This window comes from Phlebotomus papatasi, chromosome 3, assembly GCF_024763615.1.
Source record: "Phlebotomus papatasi isolate M1 chromosome 3, Ppap_2.1, whole genome shotgun sequence".
Lineage (NCBI taxonomy): Eukaryota > Metazoa > Arthropoda > Insecta > Diptera > Psychodidae > Phlebotomus > Phlebotomus papatasi.
The window spans coordinates 69,964,559-69,988,094 of NC_077224.1; the positions used below are offsets into that span (position 1 = coordinate 69,964,559).

The 23,536-nt window shown below is 35.1% G+C and overlaps 1 protein-coding gene across 7 annotated transcripts in view; it reads right to left on the reverse strand.

Annotated features, from left to right (window-relative positions):
* LOC129808115 (eye-specific diacylglycerol kinase) overlaps positions 1-23,536 on the reverse strand; it is a 221,359-nt gene that overhangs the window by 93,616 nt on the left and 104,207 nt on the right. For 4 of the 7 annotated variants that reach the window (XM_055857835.1, XM_055857834.1, XM_055857836.1 and 1 more), the window contains exons 4-5: positions 20,189-21,013; positions 18,015-18,289 (exon numbers count right to left, since the gene is read on the reverse strand). The exons of the other annotated variants lie outside the window; for them this stretch is intronic. In XM_055857835.1, the coding sequence (XP_055713810.1) occupies positions 18,015-18,289; positions 20,189-21,013 (1,100 nt within the window). The remainder of the gene's footprint in view (positions 1-18,014; positions 18,290-20,188; positions 21,014-23,536) is intronic. 7 annotated transcript variants of the gene reach the window in all.

Genomic DNA, 23,536 nt, shown 5'->3' on the forward strand with positions numbered 1-23,536 from the left:
ACAAAATATTAAAAATTCATTGACACCAGACGATAGTCAACACTTAGGACTACAATTTTGTTCATCTAAGACATCGCGCTCCGATCACTCTAAATGCCTCATTTGTTGGTTTTTGTCATTTTACAAAAATATAAAGTACCTATTTTTTAGAGCAAATTTCCCAAAGATTTCTGAGAAAATATCTTTTAAAACTAATGTAAAACATACATTAATATTGAGATTCTTCTTTAAATCGATCGGGGGATTATCAACATAATTTTCATTTACATTCCCTAAGAAGATCATCATTGAATCAATGATATGACTTTCAAATTATTGAAAAAAAAAATTTAACAGAAGTTCCACAAAACCCTTCTCCATTACCTTGATGCGTATAATATAAACAACTTCATTAATTGTTTGCAGTCATTAATATGAATATCAATTAGCCTTTGTAATTCGTAGAGTGGATTTTTTAATAACACAAAAATGTGTAAATAACTTTGAACGTTTTCAATGAATGAAAAAGCTTTTTCTCATTCCAAATATTAAATTCCTGGAATTTTTATATAGAAATTTCATTTCACTTTATTTGAAATTAAAAAAAATGGTACGAGTGAAAAGAAATTTTTTTTTAGTCAAACAATATGCCCTTTGTTTTATTATTCTTATAATTAATTTTAAAAGCTTCGGTAGCATAGCCTATGATAATTTGAGTTTTGTGTGTTTCTCCTAATTTAATTAAAAATTAAAATTGAATTTCGTGATATGTTCCTTAACTTCAGCTTCAAAAGCTTAATTTGCTCACGTTTGAATCTAGCCTATTATAAGCTTAATGCTTGTGTCCATTTATTTTCAATTATCCTTCTACCTTTACCAGAAATTTTAAATTAAATAGAGGTTTGAAGTAATATAAAAATCATAAATAAGCCGTCAATCGAACACAAAACTTGGGGTTGGAGTAAATGATTTTTAATGTACGGGAAAAATTAAATGAAGGTTTTACAAAAAAAAAGTCGTTTGGAATATTTCCAAGCGAGATGGTAGAAAATGAAATATGTTTTGCAGATTTATGGATTTTATGCCAAGAGAGATTCTTTTAAAAGAGACAGGTGGGAATTTTCTGAAGACCAGAATCCATATTTCATTTCTTCATTCAAGTGGACAGTTATATGTTACACGGCTAAAGGTAACTCCATTACAGGCAAAATTCTATAACTCTGAAATAATATGCTCTTAGTACAAGCACAATAGATAAAAACGCAAGATAATTTCTGTTCAAATAAACAGCCCATTTATCTAATAGTTTTGAGACTTCAATATGTGGGTTAAATGTATTAAATTAAAGTCAATAAACTGAAGAGTTTGCGAGACAAGAATAGGGAATATATCTTTGAAATCGATGACGTCAAGACATTAAATATATGTACACATGTCCCTCATCGAACTTCCAGCTTCATCAGAACGCCTTTTAGTGTTTGAACAATCATCCCAAGAGAGGGAGGCTAGCAAGATAAACAAAAAAGGCACAATTTAAGTACAAAAGTCAGAAAACAATTGAACGACCCATCATAGTTGTAATACCCATGGAACATCCTTGACACAAGAGGTATAACCACAATTTCGCAAGCATTTCGCAAAATCTACAACCGATTCTGTAGGATCTATTGAGTCAATATTATTGTTCATGATTTTGAGTGATTCGATGGTGAGAGTGTATATCTCAAAAATAGCTTTTGCGTCCCCTGAAAGCAAAAAGGAATGATGGTAGGGCAAGAAAATGGCCATTAATCGAATACACCCACGGGATCTTGCTAATTCCGGGTACTTTAGACCGAGGAATTGTTAATTCATTACCCCAAAGTGAAATGCCGCTGTCTACCCAAATTTCCATTGGGATTGACTAAATGTCTTTCGTACCAATACCATTTTGACCAAGCTCATTTTAGCAAAATTAAAAATAATACAAGAATAATAAGTCTAAAAAAAAATTATTGATAAACATTTCACAATTCTTTAAAAAAATCAATCAGATTCGGTCTCACAAACTTTTTCATACTAAATAAATGTAGTTTTTACTTTAGTATATGACTTTCGGTATAGGGTAAATTCACTACCCAAGAAGCATGTTATGGCATTCTTTTGGATTTCCAAGAGTTCAGCACAAAAAAGATAAGTTTGCGACTTGGCAATAAAGAAATCGTAGAAAAAGAAATTATGACTATGTTAAGGTATTATCCCGATATTCATTATGTTGAAGAGTTTTATTTTTAATACTATAGGGGAGACTGGGGTAAAAAGTCACAAAACGGATATTTTATTTTTTTGCAAGCTACCCTAGTGGCCCAGAAATTTCTAATCAGTACAGTTTTATAGGAAATTTACTGCTCTACAACTTTGTGAAAGTAATTTTCCTCTATTTTGTAAGGAAATACATTTATCGAGCTGTTTTCTAAAAGGTAATTTTGTGACCGTTCTCAAAAATGCTGGGGCAAATAGTACCAGGTATGGGATATTATCATATTTTGTTTTGCTTCATTACGAGCTTTCATAAATTTAAAAAAATAGCTGGATGACATATTTTCATAGGAAATTTATTCATCTACACCTCTTTAAAACACAGTTTTCTCTATCTGAACGAGAAAAGAGCTTTTCAAGTTATTTTAGAAAAAAAACACACAAAAGACTGCTAATCGTTTGACCAATGCAAACAAAAAGCGGCGAGACGCGGAAATGACGTTTCTTCTCGCCGTGAGACATCAGAAATTACTTCGATCTTTGTTACTTTTTGCTCCATACCTTTTTACCCCAAGTGGCCATTTTTAATAAAATGATTTCTGGAGAAAAGAATCTTTGTAAAATTCTAAAATAGATAGTAACTTCGTATTCAAAGAATCCAAATCATTTAGGAAATATTTACTAGTGCATAATTTTTGGAAAATAGGTAGGTCAAAATTGATATCTGTTGTTAGGAAAACATTTCAAAAATAAGGCTAAAAATTTCAATATTTTTTTTTTCTAAATTCCTTGTTCGAATTCTAAGAAACTTACGACTTTGAAGATGGTCTATGGTGACCATCTAAGGAAAAAAATTTGAAGCCGCTATCTCATTTATTATGGAAGATATTGAATTTTTAAAATTCCAATTTGTGACTTTTTGCCCCAGTCTCCCCTATTTGTAATTAGTCGTATTAGAGATGAATATTATGAACGTTCATATAGTGTCCTACCAGAAAACAGATTTTACTGTTAGAAAACAGCAATTTTCCTTGAAGTAGTCTGAAGACCTAGGGCAGAATATGTAGAATCTTTCCTGAGGAATATTCCATTAAGTACAATACCTCTTACAAGGTCTCTCTATGGGGCCCATTATGCATCTTCTAAAATTTACTCTATGAAGTGCAGAGTGTATCAAGCCAGCCCGTTCTTCGAATAAACTCCATCAAATAGGCCCCTTGTATCCCTTGATAATTCATTTTGATACAATACCGCTTCACCAAATAGCTTCCGCCTCAAATTACATATACTGGGGCAATCACATAAAAGGTATATGATCGTTTCCTGAGTCTCATTACATTCTCCTCACAATGAATCGCATTAGATGCCTATCTTATTAAGATGTTTCTTAAAAAAAAGTCCGTTTGATGGACCTCTAACTTGTCTTGTCTTATTGGGCTTTTCGTTACCTACTCAAAATTAATTTGACTTATTTTCCATTTATATTTTTTAATGAACTCAAAAGTTTTTTTTGTCCCTCTTTCGAAACTATATCGAATGCAATTGAAGGAAGGCTTTCAGGCCTCGCACATACTCTAAGGGCCTTGACAGACCTGATGATTAGCTGAGAGACGGCTTAGTGTAATTATACTCGACACAATGGTTAAACTTATAATTTCCATAATTTTCTATGAATTCGTTTCTCGGCTTAAATCATAAGTGTGTCTAGGGCATAAGGCCGTCTTCGGACTAAAGGTTTAGCCCAGTTCCCAAACATCTCAAAATCTTGAATAGCGAGCAATTTTATTGCTTTTTGAAAATCTACAGGTCTCTTATATCTTTAGTAATTCAATCCTAAGTTGATTTTTTCCAAAAAATCTGATTGATAAGAAATTAGAGCAGTTAAGCCATATGGCTATGTCTTAGATCTGAAGCCCGTATAAGGCCGGCTTCAGACCTAAGATTTAGCCCAGTTCCTAATGATTTTGAAATACAAAATAGCAACCATTTTTATTGCTTTTTCAAAATTTAATGGATCATTTGTCCATGTTGCACAATCTTAAGTGATAATTTTCTAATAAATCTTGATTGATAGGAAAGTTAAGCCATATATAGCCAAGCCTTAGGTCTGTAGCCCGTCTAACATCGAACACTTGATATTTTTTCCCATATTCTTTTAATGAATCTAACCTATATTTCCAATATTTTTATATGAGAAATATATGAAGTGTTTTAAGATAGAGTGTGTGCGAAGCCTGAAGCCTTATTCTACAGATGACATGCCCTTGGCTAAAGCTACTTTGCCACATTTTGTTCCATGGGTAATTTTTTGAATTAAAATAACTTTGTGAAATGAATCTTAAAAAAAAATGTAAATTTTTCTCAAATATTTGAAGACCATTTTTATCTTCACCATGATATATATTAGGTGAGATTCTTAATAATCTCACCTACTATAATCCTAACAAAATCTCATGTCCTCCGATTGGCCCCAAACTTTGCCAGAATGTGTTTTGACACTTCCTGATTCCGAATATATGGATGGCTAAAAACCGTTCCCGTCCGTCCGTCCGTCCGTCCGGCCGCTCTTTGGAGCTTAATAGCTCCTAAACTAAAAAAGATATCGACTTGCGGTTTTCGGCAAAGGTTATATATCGGGTGAAAATTGCAACTTGATGCATTGACCCCCCACCCCCCCACCCCTCCTTCCGCCATTTTGAATACCCCCCTTTTTTTGTTTTCTCAATAGCTCCGCCCCTATGGCATCGAGCGGGCTCAAATTTTAGTATGTTATAGCTGGGCCTTAGAGCTTTCCATCAATACCAAACTTAAGGTCACCCGACCCCCCTGACCCGAGCTATAAGGGTCCAAAAAAAAATTCTTAAAATGGCCATAACTCCGGTTCTAATTGTCAGAATTTAAAAAATGGGGGCTTTTTGGAAAGCTCTCGTGAAATGTCACTTCCCCTTCTAACATCGCAAGTTCGTAAAACTACCGCTAGGGGCGCTATTATTAAAAAGAAAATTTTTAAATCTTAAAAGTTAAATAACTCAAAAATTCCTTATGCAATCGTCATATCTCCGGTTCTATTGAAACCACAGCGCGCATACGCACCATTTTGGAAACGTCCTAGACTGGACTACAACATACTAAAATTTCATTAACTTGCACAATGCCGTTTTTGAGAAGAGTGACTTTGAATTTCGATGAATTTTGACGCTATCACAGCGCCACCTGTGGTGACTTTTTGAATTTCCATCTGAAAGTGCTCATCGAGACGAAACCAAAAAGGTAAAATTTAGGTCGCTATGTTAATTAGAACCGGAGATAGAGGCCGGTCAATGTTCGAACTTTGACCCCTTATAGCTCGGGTCAGGGGTTATGGATCGACTTAAGGTTTTTTTTGTTTGATAGGTATAATCAACGGCTACAACATACTAAATTTTCAGCCCGATGCACAATGGAATTTTTGAGTTATTTAACTTTTAAGATTTAAAAATTTTCTTTTTAAAAAAAGCGCCCCTAGCGGTGGTTTTATGAACTTGCGATGTTAGAAGGAGAAGTGGCATTTCACGAGAGCTTTCCAAAAAGCCCTCACTTTTTAAATTCTGACAATTAGAACCGGAGTTATGGCTATTTTAAGAAATTTTTTTTGGACCCTTATAGCTCGGGTCAGGGGGGTCGGGGGACCTTAAGTTTGGTACTGATGGAAAGCTCTAAGGCCCAGCTATAACATACTAAAATTTGAGCCCGCTGAATGCCATAGGGGCGGAGCTATTGAGAAAACAAAAAAAGGGGGGTCTTCAAAATGGCGGAAGGAGGGGTGGGGGGTGGGGGGTCAATGCACCAAGTTGCAATTTTCACCCGATATATAACCTTTGCCGAAAACCGCAAGTCGATATCTTTTTTAGTTTAGGAGCTATTAAGCTCCAAAGAGCGGCCGGCCGGCCGGCCAGCCGGCCGGCCGGCCGGCCGGCCGGGAACGTAAATTAGCCACATATATATTCGTGATCAGGAAGTGCTGAAACACATTTTGGCCAAATTTGAGGTCGATCGGACGACATGAAATTTTGTTAGGATTATAGTAGGTGAGATTGTTAAGAATCTCACCTAATATACGGTTGTACGGTTAATAAATGGCTCCTGCACATTATATAGATCAGGAAAAATTCATAAAGTAAAAATTCACATCCCTTTCTTTCTCAAAAGTTCTGCATATGTCTATCCTACTCTTTCGCACTCTTCTTCTTTTTTTGAACATCACACTAAACTAAATTTAGTTCAATCCAATTTTGATTCTGAAAGAATGGGACAGAAATATGCAAAACGTTTGAGAAAGACAGGGATGTGAATTTCCATTACATGTAATTTTTCTGGTTTAAAAGGTGTGCCAGGGCTGTTAAAAATTAAATTGGGTCAATGAATAACCTAAACCCTAATAGGTTTGCAGGTAAAGTAACAATCTCTTCATTTACTCTTGGCAAAAACTTGTATAAAAATGTCACTCATTTTAAGTTCAAAATTTATCAGTAATCAATTTTGATATTTCGTTGATCAAATTTGATTTTTCACTACTCATTTGTAAAATATCAAAAATAATATTTCATATTAATTGAAAAAAGTGATATAAAATCCCATTATTAGCTGCGATATCATCAAATGTGTCTAATTGTTTTAAAGTGTATCAAATTTCCATTGATTTATCTTAAATGTGTTACAGCACAAATTACAATTATGACATAATCTTCATTGGTGTCATCTAATCGTTTCATGAATTTCCTCTTTGATGAGAAATCCATTAAGGAAATGATTCTTGAACAATTTAACACAAATTTGCCCTATCTCTGTTACTTATCTTAAAGATTATTATGTCATAACATTTTCCTTAATTTTTTAGACATATCCTTATTAAATTAAATTAAATGGAAAGGAGATTACAGTTATATACCCAAATGAAAGACATGCCCTATAAAACCCTTTTTTTCACAACTCTCACACTCATCTTTTTGTACTTTTACCTCACCACAATGCCAAGTGATAATTTTCATGGAAAAGACAACTCCGGAAAAGATGGAAAATTGCCAATTTAAATGAACTCCCCCACTACACAAGGCTCTTTATATGACAAGAAAGTTAAATTTGAATTAAAAACTTTCGGAAGTTGCTAATACAACAAGAGAATTTTGATTTGCAATGTTTTTCACATCTTTTCTCTTATTCTGCTTTGTCTTATTTTCAAAACAAATGGATTTTTTTTTGTTCTTTTAGAAATATAGAATATTTAATTTATTATCTTTACTTTTGTACTGCTGCAAATAAATGCCAATGGCTTGAGGAAATTTAAATAATAATACAAAAAAAATGCTAAAGCAATCTTAAGAGGCAATTCATTTTAATATAAAAACCTTTTCTACAGAATATGGAAACTTCGTATTTTACATTTCGTATTTTACATGTTCGTATTGTACATTTCGTATTGCGGAAACTTCGTATTCTTGTATATTTCGTATTTTACTATTTCGTATTTCACATTTCGTCTTTGATATATTTTGTACAAAAATTGAACAGGCGCTATTGATAATTTTCCAAAGCACAGAAAATTTCCCTTTGCCTCAACAGGCGATACAAATGACTTCCCAAAGCACAGAAAATTTCCCTTAGCCACAAACAGGCTATACTGACTTAAAAAAAAACAGAAAATTTCCCTTAGCCTCAACTGGCGCTACTTATAACTTCCAAAAACACAGAAAATTTCTCTTTCCACCAACAGGCGATACTGATAACTTCCAAAAACACAGAAAATTTCCCTTTGCCCCAAACAGGCAATACTGATAATTAGAGCTTAAAGATCGACTTTAAACTCAGACCTTAGGCGCATAGCGCCCTTAACCTCATAAAACTGCAATTCTATTATTTTATTGGTTGATATACTTGTGTAAAATGTATGGCAGACGAAATGTTCAATTTTTGTACAAAATTTATGAAAGACGAAATGTGAACTACGAAATGGTAAAATACGAAATGTACTAGAATACGAAGTTTCCGCAATGCGAAATGTACAATACGAACATGTAAAAAACGAAATCCCATGACCAACACGGTCAAGGAAGCCCTTGACCAACAACACCATATTTTTTCGGGAATACTCGAAAACGCGATAACGGCTTTTCAAGGTCAAAGTTAAAAAGGCACTAGATAGCGCATTTACCAAGCGAATGGGGTCATGCTTGGGCTCTTTAGAAAGGTCTTGGAATTTCCTATAAACCTTAACCGGTTTCAAAAAACTAAGTAAGTGTTATCCGAAAATTAATTATATTGCTTTTAAAAGAATTTTGTAGAATCTTTTGAATGATTTATGAATCGGTTCAAATCGGTTGAGAACCGGTAAATGATAAAAGATGCAAAGTACTTTTGATGTATAGCATCTAAGTCAAGAGTTCGAGTATTTTGCAAAGCTTGGGATGCTTAGCCACCCCTTTTTCATAAACTTTTGGCAAAATTCATAACAGGGGCACGTAACAGGTTCAGTAATATAAAAGGTCGCTGATTGATGCAAGTATTCCGAGTTCGATATTCGATTCGTTAAATATGTTCGAATCGCATGAAACAGGTCTCACTGATCTTGATTCTAAAGTGTATAGTTACCGACATCCCCATTCTCGTAATAAGGAAATAATGGAAAAACTAGTAATAAGCCCAGATAAGCTTATAATAGCTGAGATTCCTTATAGGTGACCTCGAAATGCGTGAAAATCGGGGTGCTTGCAACTCGAAATGCGTAAAAATTCGATTGTGAGTTGAATTTTGGGGGTAAAGAATTGCATCGAACAAATTGTTTTCAGCGGCCGAAACGGATAAAATTAGCTCGACATGATTCTTAGGGTGGTGGGGGGGGTCAATGCACCAAACCTTCATAGTTCGGGAGCTATTAACCCTGTAAGGACGATTGGAACACCGGTGTCCCATAAAGAAAATAATTTTTCCTGATTACCTAAAGTTATTGTTTTCTTATGTCTGTACATAATTGTAAAGTAGAAGGTTGAAGGAATCTAGAATATTTTTTGCAAGTCTCTAGCTATTTGATATGTAGTAAATATTTAAGCTAAAAATGGCAGATTTTTGAATTCTCAAATTTATAATTGATTTTATTTATTTTTTATACTTGCAATTGTTTTTAAGCAAAACCGTTTTGGCAATAAAAACTAAAATACTCATACGTAATATTTTTCATAAAAGCGAAAATTATTATTCATTGGTATTGTCAGAAAAATTACTTAAATTTTTGGGCTATTTTTGTCCCTATCATTAGAAGCACAAAATACACCGAATCAGACTCTGTTGGACTTTCCAAAGTTTGATGTAAGACTTATTATCATTGATTATGTTTCTCAGTTTAATTTTTATTGTTGCCACCCATATATTCGTGTTTAGGAAGTGGCGAAACACATTTTGGCAAAGTTTGGGTCCGGTCGGAGGACATGAAATATTGGTAGGATTATAGTGGGTGAGATTATTAAGAACAGGGGGGTGACATTAGCTCTGAAAAATGCGACGAGTTTTAGTGTACATTTTTTCCTGTTTCCGTACACATTTCACGAGATATTTTCAAAACTACGGAGGTTGCCAATTTGGGGTTTTCGGTTGCCTATTCTATATTAAATTGGCTTTTATTTTGTGTTTAAATTATTTGCTAATTCATTCTACAATGACAGAAAACTGCTAATAAAGTCAAAAGTTTTTTCGGCACGCTAGAAACATATGGGAAACATTGGAAACGTCATGCCTCTGATTAAGAATCTCACCTAATTCAGTTTGAGAAATGCTCAGAAATATTTCTCAATTTTATCAATATTAAAAGTGGAAATCAATTTAAATTTAAATACTAATATAGATATTGATATACAAATATTGAAAAAATCGTCTAATTTAAGATATTTTTCAAAAACCGCAAGTGGAAAGCTTTTACCGTTTCCCTCCAAAAGGCTGATGACGATGACCCGACAAAATTGATTTTGAGAATATCACATTCTTCAAGAATTATTTTAAAGCAAATATATGTTCAAAAAGTGTACCTCAGAGGATCAATATTAATTTTGTCCCTCGTTTCTCAATTATGTATGACAATGTTGAAGTATTTGTTTCAGTTACACAAAACTGTGAGAGAAAGCCGAATGACTTTGACGCTATGTACAATTTTGTGCTGACATAGTGCCCAGTTCAATAATTTCATTCATGAAATAACCTCGTCTCTAACCTCATGGTTTTTGTGAATTTTCAATGATACTCTGTCTATGAAAATTCTACCGCATTTCACAATACTTTCCTCTACAAAGAATATTTTCCTCTATTTAGAAAACAAAGACCATATATTCTATTGATATGTCCACCATGCACATCTTATATATATTTATACTGAACGAGTGACCCGTATCGATTTCACTTGGCTCACAACATAATTTCTTCTACCCCCACCTTCATGTTTCATCTTCTGGTCGCAATTGAAGTGAAACTTCCGCCTCTATCACCCAACCCATAATGAATGATTCTTGGGAGAATATACAAAAGGGGCATTGTAACTGGCGGGGTATGTTGTGTCGTAAATATCACATCAAATGGACATATTTCAACAAGATACAACACTTATATAGGCCAAATTGTGCCTTACATTGGGTTAATTTTGCCATAATTATCATCTCCTCTGCAGACTCCTTTTCATATGCTTACCTCCCCTTTCTTTTACATGTGGTACAATAATTACAAGAACAGAAATGGAGATGCCTAGTGTTGGTACAACATGAGAAATTAGACCAATGTATGCTTTACACGTTCTCTCTCCATCAATATCAAAGGTTCCCTCACTCCGTTTACAGCCTATAAATCCTCATATTTTCCTCGTCATCCACAATGTAACCTTACACTTAAGTCTATTACAATTAATTTAAACGCTTAGACATTAAACTGCATTACAATGACAAGAATTGATCGATAATGCTAATTTTTGGCAACATTGTTGAGTTTCCATTTCGCTGTTAGGGTGGAATCACCCTGATTGGATAAACGGAAATTGTTGATGAATATGACAAAATTAGTAAGTAAATAATTAAAATTAGTAGGGGTCATATGGGCGAAATCTCCGTCTGTAGAGCTTCTAAATAGCTCTCCCCAGTTCACTTTTTCTAACCTCCTAGCCTTCTAAAAATTGGTAAATCGTAATTTTTCAAATTAATTTCGTTTAAAATGTATTCACACGTAAATAATAAATAGCACAACTTGAACCAAAAAAAAATCATAATTGAGTCATTCAATTGTTATTAAAATCAACTGGGAAAACAATTCAGTTGAAACCACGAAATTTGATTCTTTGTTGGAAAATTCACCAATTAAATCAGAGCAAACAAGTCATTGGGTAATTTTCATAAAGTATCATTGCTAAATTTGATTGGTATCATATTAAATTTTTATTGATCTTGCAAATAGGGTATGACGCAGAAAAAAGAATTAGCCTGTTGCTGTTTCATCGATATCAAAATTATTTATTAAATTCCTGGAATTTGGATTACCTATATATACTTCAACCTAACAGAAATATGTATATTCTGACATACATTAATTATGCTGTTTTATAAAGTTTTTTTTTTTAATAAGAGGCCGTCTTGATATTTTCCATCAAAACTTAGAAGTCAAACAAGTTAAGATATCGTCATCGGACCTTAAGATGACCCTTTACAAAAAAAAAAAAAATGATAAATAAAACTAACATCGCTGTTTCCCAAAATAATCTTGACAGTCGACAATTTTTATTTTTGAAAATCCGTTTTTGAAACCATTTTCTCGCTCTTACTAAATTAATTTGATACAAGGCTGCTTGAGCACTTTCGAAATTTGACCTAAAATAATTCTGCGAATTTGCTGTTTTGTGGAAAGATATCTCAGAGCTTTTTGTCCGTTATGATGTCGGGACACTTTTCAGATCAGAAAAATATCATAAGGTCAAAATTCACATTCTTTTTTTATTAAAAGCTTTACATGTGTCTGTCTATCGTATCTTCTTCTGAACATTGCACTAAATTAAATTTAGTTCAATTCAATCTTAAGTCCGAAATAGTGGGACAGACTTATGCAAATATTTTGAAAAAGAAAGGGACGTGAATTTTGATTTCATGAAATTTTACGGAACTAAAAGTTGTACCGGAGACATCAACTGTCAAAAATTGTGGACCTACCAAGAGGTTTATTTTAAAAGTTATTTTACAAATTGGACAAAGTATTGTAATGGCACCGGTACACCTTTTAGATCAGGAAAATTTCATGTATTCGAAATTCATAATTTTCATTTCTAAACGTTTTGCGTATGTCTATCCCACTCTTTCGGACTCTTCTTCTTATATTAAACATCAAACAAAATTAAATTTAGTTCAATCGAATTTTGAATACGAAAGAATGATATAGCCATAAACAAAACATTTAAGATAAAAAGGGACGTTAATTTTAGTTTCAAAAAAATTTTTCCGATCTAAAAGTTGTACTGGAAGCTTAAATATTCCGCTAATTCCGATGTTCCCGGGACATTCTCTAGTGACTTGGAGTATTCGGAGTCCACTTTTCGTTCATTAATCAATCTTGGATTTATTAACATTTCTTTCATTTTTCCCCTTTCTTTTTCCAAAATCATATTTCTTCCAATCTTCAAATACGACTGTTCGAAATCGAAGAAAGAGCAGTATGTATTATAATCCGCTTTTTTTTGTAACTTGTCACCGTTCTAGAGTTCAAACGATAAGATATGGATTTCCGGTCTTCGGCGACCCCGAATAAAAAAACATTATTTCCAGACGTTCCCTTCTTTTCTCCCTTCCTCCTCCAAGCCCTTTAAATACAAGTTTTTTGGCTTCAACAATCCAGGTGAACATTTCGTCCATACAAGACTGGAATATTCGCCATCTTGAATTTTTGAAGATCAAAGTTTATACATTTAAACTGACTTGATTACATTTTGATTTTTTGAAAAGGACCTGAAATTTCCAATTTTGCTGCATCGGTCTCACTTAGCAACACTGAGAAAAAAAAGAGGCTACGATTAACTTTTTTCCGTCATAACTTTAACACTTTTCGGGTGCAAAAATATATTACCATTTTTTAATGTTAATTTTACACCTTTTTAAGGGTAAAAATATATGAAAAAGGGTAACTTTAACCCTTAATACACCTAAAAAGGGTAACATTTACACCGATTTCGGATCAATACTGCAGGGTAAAATTAACATTTCCGGAATGTTATTTTGACTTTTTCGGATTTCTCTCAGTGAATGAATCGGTAAAATACAGAATTATATTTAAAGAATTATATTTCCTGAAAGTTCTTTTTATTTTTCCATAAACTTGCTATTGAACTAGAAATATGAACTTCCTACCTTAGGGCAGAATCACATTGACAGTAAAATGCTCACCGTCACCGTCAAAGCCCTCACCGTATTTTGTTGATTTACGCATATTCATTGTAATTTTTAGGCAAATTCTCAATTACCGTGTTACATTATCTCATACTCGGTGGTACTAGGTGAAAATAGTATAAGAAAATTGAATAAATAAAACGAAAATGCGATAAACGGTGAGCAAAAAAACTGTACGATAAACTGTAGCAAAAAAATCCTACAGTTTCTTTTTTGCTTACCGTTTATCGAATTTTCGCTTTATTTCTTCAATTTTCTTATACTATTTTCACCTAGTGACACCGAGTATGAGACAAGGTAATATCGTAATGGAAAACTTGCGTAAGAATTGCAATGAAAATGCGTAAATCAACGAAATACGGCGAGGGCTTTGACGGTGACGGTGAGCATTTTACTGTCAATGTGATTCTGCCCTTAATTTTCCCTCACCCCTCTCGTTCCCTTTCCAAACCTTGTTTTTTTTTTATTTATTTCGAAAACTGTTCCTATGACCCTACGTCCAAACATACCTATGACCAGAAAGTTTTGAAATGCACATTATTTACCAATTTTCGATTTTGAAATGCTTTTATGATTTATAAATCAATTTACTCAGTATTTAACCAGTCAGAACCAAAACCAAACCATGCGTCATTGTTAAGCCGAAAATCAAGTTCAATAATTCCTTTAATCCTTTATCAAGGTCGAAAGTTGAGACAGCTTTGGAAAGCTTATTTCTTCAGCGATTCAGACAATCTAGGTATCACGCGAAAGGTTTTTGAATCACGGATAAACCTGAAGAGATTATGAACTGATAATAAAACTGTAGTTTGGTTTTCTCTATTCCAAATAAAATATCCTGATTTTGATATTGTTTTGGGTAGATATTAGGGTGATTTGTGAATCGGTTCTAAGTTGTTATGAACCAATAAACATAAGTCCAACTTTCAGGGTACATATTAAAATTTTGAAGGAGGAGGGGAGCGGAGTAATAATAAAATATCGATATCATCAAATCGATAGTATCGTTAATGTATAATATGTTAGAACAAGTGAATGTCGAATTTTTACGCACTTATTGGTCTCATTTATTGTAACATCCTTGGAAGGATATGACTGTTGATAAATATCTCATGTATCATGTCAGTTTTCCAGAATCGATAGCTGATGCTATCGCATTAGAAGTTTAGTTGTCGCACTAAAAGTTTAGGCATAGGGAAAAACGAGCTATCTTCGGACGGCTCAAGCTTCGAACTTCGAACAACTCATTTCTTTCGTTTCAATATGTTTTTAATGAATTTGACCCATTATAGTATCCAAATCCATTAAAAATATTTTTTTAAAAAAAAAAGCGTTGTCCGTATCGTGAGTCGTCCGAAAATAGCGCACTTTCTCCTACTTCAATTTTAAGTTAAAAACAAGGCATTTCTTCAATAACAAAAATTATTTACATATAGTCTAAAATTTTTGAAAACCACATTTTAATTTGATTTCAAAAGTTTATACTTCTTTCACATCTAATACTGCATTATTATACAATTGAGAGCAACAGATGACCAACAGAAGAAAAGTCCCATGAAGATAATAAATATTCAAGAAACTTTATAAATCAAAATAAGTATTTCAAATGCCAAATAGTCAGATAATTCCAAACTTGAAATGAAGTGAGAATCATGTTTATAGACATTAAAAGAAACCCAATCAATGGTTTGTACCATGAGAGCAATATAGGAAAACCACACGCATTGGTAGAACTACAACCCACCACTTTACAATTATATTTCTCAATTCCTTTATTTCCCAAGCTTTCTCCACCTTATATATGCGATGTACATTTTCGATAATTAATTCGATTAAGTTCTCCTCAAGTGCTTTATTTATCGTGTAAAATCCTCAAGTTAACGCCACATACACTTGATATACACCACTGTATATATGTATAAATAACCCTACGTTTTAGCTTTCATTCAGTTTCTTTGCTCGAATGACTCGAAACCTCCCACTACTAAATGTTGCATGTATAGAAAATCTGAGCTTTTACTACGGACGTTTAATGCTCCGTGATATTGGAAGGAAAATGAGAAGCTAACGTACAAGTAAATAAAAAAAAGTGCTAAGCCTAGCATAGTTTTAATTCCGGAAGAACTTTATGGGGTTCTTCAAACTGAGGGTTTTGATGAAATTGCGATGGAAAGGATCAAAAAATACATTTGTAGTACATTTTGGACTTAGAATGAATATGTTATTAAATATTCATTTTAGATGAAAATAAATCGGAAGTTACACTTTGAAATTCATAGAAAATTAAATGATTTTAGAAAGCAAACCTGTCGATTTTTATAGATGAAGAAGTTTTAAATATTGATTGAGAAAGCATTAATTTGGAGAAAATTATTAAATTAAAAAGAATTTTGTGCGCTACATTGTAAAAATTCCAATGCGGAATTAGAATTTAGTAATAATAGGGTAAGTGTGCCAAATTTCGGCCACTTTGAGTGTAATTTCGGCCATGCAAATAAATTAATTAAAATTATTTATGTAGTCTTCGAATAGTCAATGAATTCATATTGCTTTTAAATATTCATCCATTTTTGGATGTATTAACACAACGGCAGTTGAACTTAGGTATAATTTGAATTTTAATTGCGTTGTAAAAACTCAGTGTGGAAAGAGTTACAAAAAATGTGACAGATCATTTGTGTTTCTAGCAGTCTCGTGATTTGTGGTGGAAGGGGTCTCGGTAGCTCAATGGGCAAAGTGTTGGCTTTGTGACGCAGAGGCCCTCGGTTCGATCCTTGATCGAAGCGCGTCCGGTGAATAATTGGAAAACACTTTTTTACCGTCCTTAAAAGATACAAACTGTGAACGCAAAAATATCAAGAAGGAAGTATGATAAAAGATAAGGGAGCAAAAAAGGATTTGTGAAGGAGCAAAAAGAAAAATTATATGGAGAGATGAGAGCAACAAACATATGGGAAAAAAGAAAACACATGGAATCGTATGTAAATAAGAGTGAGCGAAATGGCTATATGGAGCTGATTGAGTCTGACAGCCGAAACGTAAAACAACAGAGAGAGAGAGAGAGAGAGAGAGAGATTTGTGGTGAAGTGCAGAAGATTTTTCTTCGGTGTTTTTTTTATGAAAATTGATTAGTTTTCTTTAAAGATTGTTTCTGTTTATGTTAATAGGGAATCAATCTTTAAATTTAGGGCAAAATTTCCCAGCTGAATCCTGTATTTTGCGTAAAAAAGTATATAGTTTGTGAGCGTTTCTCCGGTGAGGTAATGTTTCCTATTCCGGCAACATCTTTTGCTTTCCTAAATTTCTTATTCATTTTATGTTTTTTTTTTCAATTTCCAAATTCTCCAATGTCCATAGAAAAAAAAAACCATCGCTTCTATGAAAAAGATAATGTGGAAAAGGCTTTGGAAGAGTTCAGGAAGGGCAAATTGCTACGGAAATCTGCGCGTAAATTTGAGATGCTACTTTTCAGGTTTTTAGGACCAATTACACGGAATATCTCAGGGTTTGTGGGTCATATAAACGTATTAAACTAAATATTAAACTCGTTCCATATGACGTTTTGAAATTTTCTATCCGTTGCTTCACAAAAGGTGGTCACAAACAAGGTGGTCGGTATTTCACTCAAAGTGGCCGGAATATTACCCAAAGCAATGTCCACATTTTTATTAATTTTTCAATATTTTAGGAAGTGATTTAAAGAAAACAAAGATGATAAACTAGTCTTCAAGGTTCCACACAACCCGTCCAAAAAGGAAGTAACAAGAAATATCAATATGAATTAAAAATATTGCATTTTAAACTTAGGACTTTGGTGCTTATTTGCAACTATGCCGAAATTTGGCACATTCACCCTATATGCTCTCACAAATTGTCTTTAAAGTACCTATTTTTAGTTTAAAATGACTTTGTGACTAGCTAAAGAAGTTTTCAATGTAAAGGTTAATACGTGTTACTTAAATGTTCGATTTATGGTTTATTTACACTACAAAATAAAATTCCAGTAATTGTATATTTCTCATAGTTTATTCAGATGGAGAATATTTGATAGTACCTTTTGTACTTATGTGATAACTGAAAAAAGAGTATGAAGAAATTTCGATGTTTATGAATAACCTTTTATGTGATATCCTTTTACATACATATACGAACATCTTTGATACTAAACATAATCTTGCAGTGAGCCTCAACAAGATAGAGATTAAAGAGTAATTATCCGTCTTGTGGGAACACACAATCGGGTATTATGGCATTAATTAAAATTAGACGAAAAAATGTGGATGGAGAACGAAAATGAGCATGTACGAAAAAAAAAAACCTGGAAGAAAAACTTTCTAACAGAAGAGAGAAAGAGCTAAAACAACATACCCTTTGTGGACTTGGGAATAAGCCGCAGCTCCGGCCATTGCCAGTGCTTTGTAGCGTGCCTGCTCATCTGTTGGCAGCACAATATCTACAGATCTGGAGCGAACGGCATTAGTGCTGGGAACTGTGAGAGTTAGACCACCATCGGGTGGTGGCTGAATTTCCTCAGCTTTCCCAGATGACGGCACTTTGGTGAAGCAAGAATCCACCGAGGCGGCACGATCACGCTTGAGATCCGGCACAGCCAAGTAGATGTCACACACCACCTCACCCCCATGCTTCGGAAGTAGGAATAAGAGGAAGTTTTGACGGCACGAACATTTTTCACGTCACATTTTAACACTACCAATGTGTGTGATCCACTTTGACATTATACGGATCAGGGAATTGGCGATTCAAAACCAATATTTCCTCAATCGTACATTTAGTGCATTGAGACAAATTGTTTTTTCAAGTACTTCTGCATTATCGACTTTTTTGTGTTGGTTTCTGTCTTGACTGTTTTCCCCAGTTCGCGTGGTATACCTAAACCACCAAAGAATCGTGACACGAACCAACACAAAGGAAAGTCGATAATGCAGAAAAAATTGAGAACAGTAAGGTGTTAAGAGAAACATGTCCATTTTTCTGTTTCATGTTTTTTTTAAGTAATATGAAGTTTTGGCCCCGTATTTGAGAAGGGACGATTCCAGCTGGAGCCTATACAACCATGAAGAGTATAAGGTATACCGAGATTTACCTGTCATCAAGCAAATATGCTTCTGTATAGGCTTCGCTGGGCTGGTCATCTGCTTCGAAAGAGTAAGGACGCTCCAATATGGAAAGTCTATAAGGACACACTCTATGCTTCAAGGAAACGAGGCCGATCCAGTCTTCGATGGACTAACGGCGTGGAACAGGGCGCCAGGTCATTTGGGGTACTGAATTCAAGAACAATGGGCTGTCATAGACTCGAGTAACAATGTGTTTTGAGTCAGGTCAAAACCAGCAATAGGTTGTAGTGCCGATTAAGTCCCGTAGATGCGATGTGACTTTGCCCTTTGAAATTTTGTAAGTTTTGCTTTTCAATTCTATCACTTAAGGATAGTCTTTACCAATGCGATGTACCATGTCCGATCGGTGCAAACCATTTTTAAGTGTTAGAATTAAAGGAAAGCTTACGAACAGCAAAGCAGAGTCACCCCGCAAGTGAATTTTCTTTGGAATTGAAGTCAAGGTACTGAATCCTGTGCCCTGTAAATTCCCAGACTATATGACAAAGTGGGCACTCAATGGGTCAAGTGGAAGAGCACTCGCTCTATGATGCAAGTATCCCGGGTTCGAATCTCCTTTAGGTCACCAGGAATTTTTCTGGCGTTAAAGGTGTTCGGATTGCATCCAGTGAGCTTCACTGAACTTGATTCCACGGGCATGGGACTGACAACCTCATCCCGTACAACAAAAAATAATAATGCATGTTTAGAAATCCCATTGTGGGAAGGCCTTGTTCCTTCATGGAATGTTGTGCCAGCATTATTATTATATTACATGACAAAGCATAAAAAGACAAAATATCACCATTGAGGAAATCTTCGAGTCTGACCCGAAAGTTCTGGGTAAAATCAAAATTTTCTAAGCTGCCCCATCTTCTTAGTTGACAGATGATCTTTCTATGATCATCTGTCTGAAAATGAGTATGGGAATAACCCAGTTCCTTTCATTTGCAAAATGAACATAGGTCCGCACCTGAATGGAAACCGTTAAGGACTTTAATTGAGAAGGGAGCCTGCGCCTCTCTAAGGTGTAGTGCCATCTAGCAGGGAAAGAGTACAACCAACATCTAAGAACGAAAATATTCTAGGAAGATCATTAATGTCATCTAGAAGATGTGTTTAGAAAGAATTGAGTAAGACGCAAAGCAGTGGAAGAACACGGCCCTTCCCAAGTCGCCGGGCCACTTATTGTAACACTGGTGGCAAAATGTGTATCTGTTAATAAAAGTCTACCATAGTTACAAAATAAGTGCTATCTTCTGAATTTCTCGTAATCGATGTCGATACTATCGTAGTTAACATGTTATCTCGCAAAGTTTAGACATTTGGTTTGTGAGAAGGCCTATTTCTCCGAAAAATGTCAAAGTGGACCTTCAAGGACGGATCACAATTACAACACAAACACAATATCCTCTTCTTATGTACCTTCATGCCTTCATTTCCCGATGACTTATCTTCGCTGTCGCCCACTGCTTCCTCCTCATCATCCTCAGTCTTGGTGTCCTGTGATTCTTCTCTGGTCTCCTGTTCATCGCTTCGACACGCATGTGCCACATTCTCCAGGGAGCTCTCCAGAGGCTCCACAAATACAGCTTCTTGACGCGATATCGAACGTCGTCGTGGTCGGCACATTGGCGGCGGCTCATCAAATGGCGGTGGGGAGGTGGACAGTGGTGACAATTGTTCCATGGTGGCTGGTGGTGAAAACACCAACGGAGCCACTTGAGCCGGTGGTGAGCCCAGTGGCAAGAATGTTGGCACATCGGCATGGGTCGGCGACAGGGTAAACGTAATCCCACATGGTGAGGAGGGTGCAAAGGGAGTAAAGGGCGTAGGTGGTGGTAATAGAATATTCCCATATTCTGGCTCACTAGCATCCTCATCGTCAGCATCACCATCGCTCGATGATGTATCACTGTAGCTGAGTGATCGAACTTCTTGATGATCTATGAAGTACAACTGATCTGCACTCACTTGTCGCTCATATTCCTCCAAATACTGGCAGTGAATACATGCTGGCGGTGAAGATTTCGTTCCCGATGACCTACGTCTCTGAAATCGCTTCGGCACTTCTAAAAACGTTCCTGCCTCATCTCCCGTACCCGAAGCCGAATCGAAGCTCCGTGAACGCTGATTTGTCACCTGTGGTACCTGCAAAAGTCCCGTTCTCTCATCTGCCGACGACTGATGTCGCAGCAGGGCAGTACGTTGGGACTCCAATTGGATCTCATCGAATGACGCTGAGCGAACCTTAAAACATTTAGTGCCACCAATTAACACCAAGTTGGTGAGACCAGGGAGTAAAATACACCAATAACAACAACAAAAAAAAGAACCACGTGGGTATAATACAGCAGATTCCAGCAAATATTGTATGTAAAAAGCCACTTTGAACAATTTTAATGATATGTAAACATTGAGAATAACAATTTCATGCTCGTATACAACCATTTCAGGTAAACATGATTTTTTTTGCTACACTTTTTTCTTCCTTCAAGACTTCATATAGCAATTTATGCGAAACAAAAACATAAGAAATTGCTTGTAATAATGCAGAGATATGGATTATAATCTCAGTTCCTGTTAAACATAAGGGGTGTACAACATCTGTAATGAAAAATTCCAAGTTCACTTGTTCATATTACACTGCTCGACAAATTTTTTTGCAGTGAAATAAAAGTAGCTAAGTTTGAAAAATTCAGGATTCAGTTTAAAAAACCAAAGGACAATTTGACCTCTTTATAATTTTGCAAGGTGGCTCATATGATTTTCTCTTTCTGTCAGTACCCACTTTCATTTGAAGAAAGCAATCTAACTGGGTTCATAATATTTCTTTCGCATTTGTAGCTGAACTTTTACCCTGAAAGATTCCTCATGGAGACCACGGCTTATCGTGATCAATTGGCCGTCAACGACCCAGCTTTGTGCCCCCATTCGAACGATTCTAGACCGACTGACTGACAGGCTCCGTTCAGTAATAACCTTTCGAAGAGACAAAACCACTCCAAAGCCAAGCCAAACCTATTCGAAAATCTACCGGAAGCCTAAAGTGCAAGTTCATGTACTCGCCGCTTTAGCGGTGATTGTTCTGCAATTTCGAATTTCGATATTCTTGACACTTCAATCGTCAACAATGTCAACAAGAGTGTGCAAAAGTTTGCTGCAAAAAGTGAATTTTGTGTAGTTTTATTTGTAAAATTTCAGGATGGCAGAACGTCTTAATTGCAATTTTATTAAGATAAATGTCCATTTCATGAACTTACTCACTTTTGTGTAACTCGTCGGTTTAAACGTTCGAACTTCGAACGGTTTTTTAGGTAAGTTCTCTCTGACATACCTTCGAATCGGTAAAGGAAAAACCTCAACCGGATCTCAAATCGGGAAGGTTATTACTGAACGAGAGGACAGTGTCTATTGTCACCCCTGTCAGCCAATCCCGCACACGGGGCGATTAACAGATCTGTACCGAGTACCGTCTGCGTCGTGGCTGAAGTAATTCTGTCATGCGAAGTGTCTCATCAAATGTCAACATCTGTCAGGCATCATTTAAGATATAGTGGGAAAAACAAAGCAACCACACTCACAATAATCCTGTCGCTTTATAATTTCGCCTCTAAATCCTAGCAACGAAAGTTCCCTATTTGAACACCATTCAGCAAACGCGTTCGGAACAGGGTTCGATCCAATGTAAATCCTTACGGGCTGGGAAAAAGCGAACACGGTTGAAGCAATAGTTCCCTTTGATGGCCACCACTTTCTGAACATTTGGGAGGCCGCCACCGTCGCGGCATGTCGGACAGGGAACTCTATCGCGTTGCTGGGTTAATGTCAATCAACCATACGATACGCTGTTTACGGTGGAAATGTCCTTTCTCTGGTTGTATGTTTCGGTCTAACAACAGGTTTTACATTTCATTGGGGATAGGCCAGTCAAAAAGAGAGAGCAAGATTGCCGAACTAATCAGCTGTATGGCAATTTAATTTCAGCCTAATTTCATAACTTCTCATAATCACCACTAACTGTTCGAAGATTGAGTCGTTCGAAGGTTGCGTGCTTTCCCCTACACAAAACTCTTACACATTTCCTTCTTCAGATCTTCTCTAAACCCTAAACGGGCGTTTCAAATCAAAGTCGAAATTAGGCGGTTTTGTCGTATTCTTATAAATTCTATAACTTTCACACTAATGGATTTACTTTGTCGAATTTGCCAATTACGGAAAGATTTCCAAATTATTTATATAAGTTTTCGCAACATTGAATGTTCGTAGCGTTACCGCATGAAGCGGTGTCATATTCAGATGGAGCCACCATTGCATTTCAGGGCCATAAATATTATCAAATTTGGTCGAGCAGTGAAATATTCTGTTGAAATTATTCCAAAAACATGCATTTATACGATTTATAAATCTCATAATTTAATATTATGTGCATCACAACATGAAATATAAATTTTAATCATTCAATGGTTTTGGCAGACAACAGAGAGAGAGAGAGAGAGATGGGAGAGAACATAAATCTGCAGAAACAGAAAAGAGGAAAATGGATTAAAAACTGCAATGAAGCTAAAAGTAAAGGTCGAATCTATTGTGAATTGAACAGAAATTATATACCAAGAATTTCAAATAAAATGTCCATACTGCAGAGAAACTAATAAAATTATAAAAAACTTTTGCCCCCATGTTCCACAAAACTTTCCAGAATGAAAATAAGAGGATAAATTAATGATTTAATGAAATTAAATAATAAACGAGAAGAAATTAAATTATGAAAGT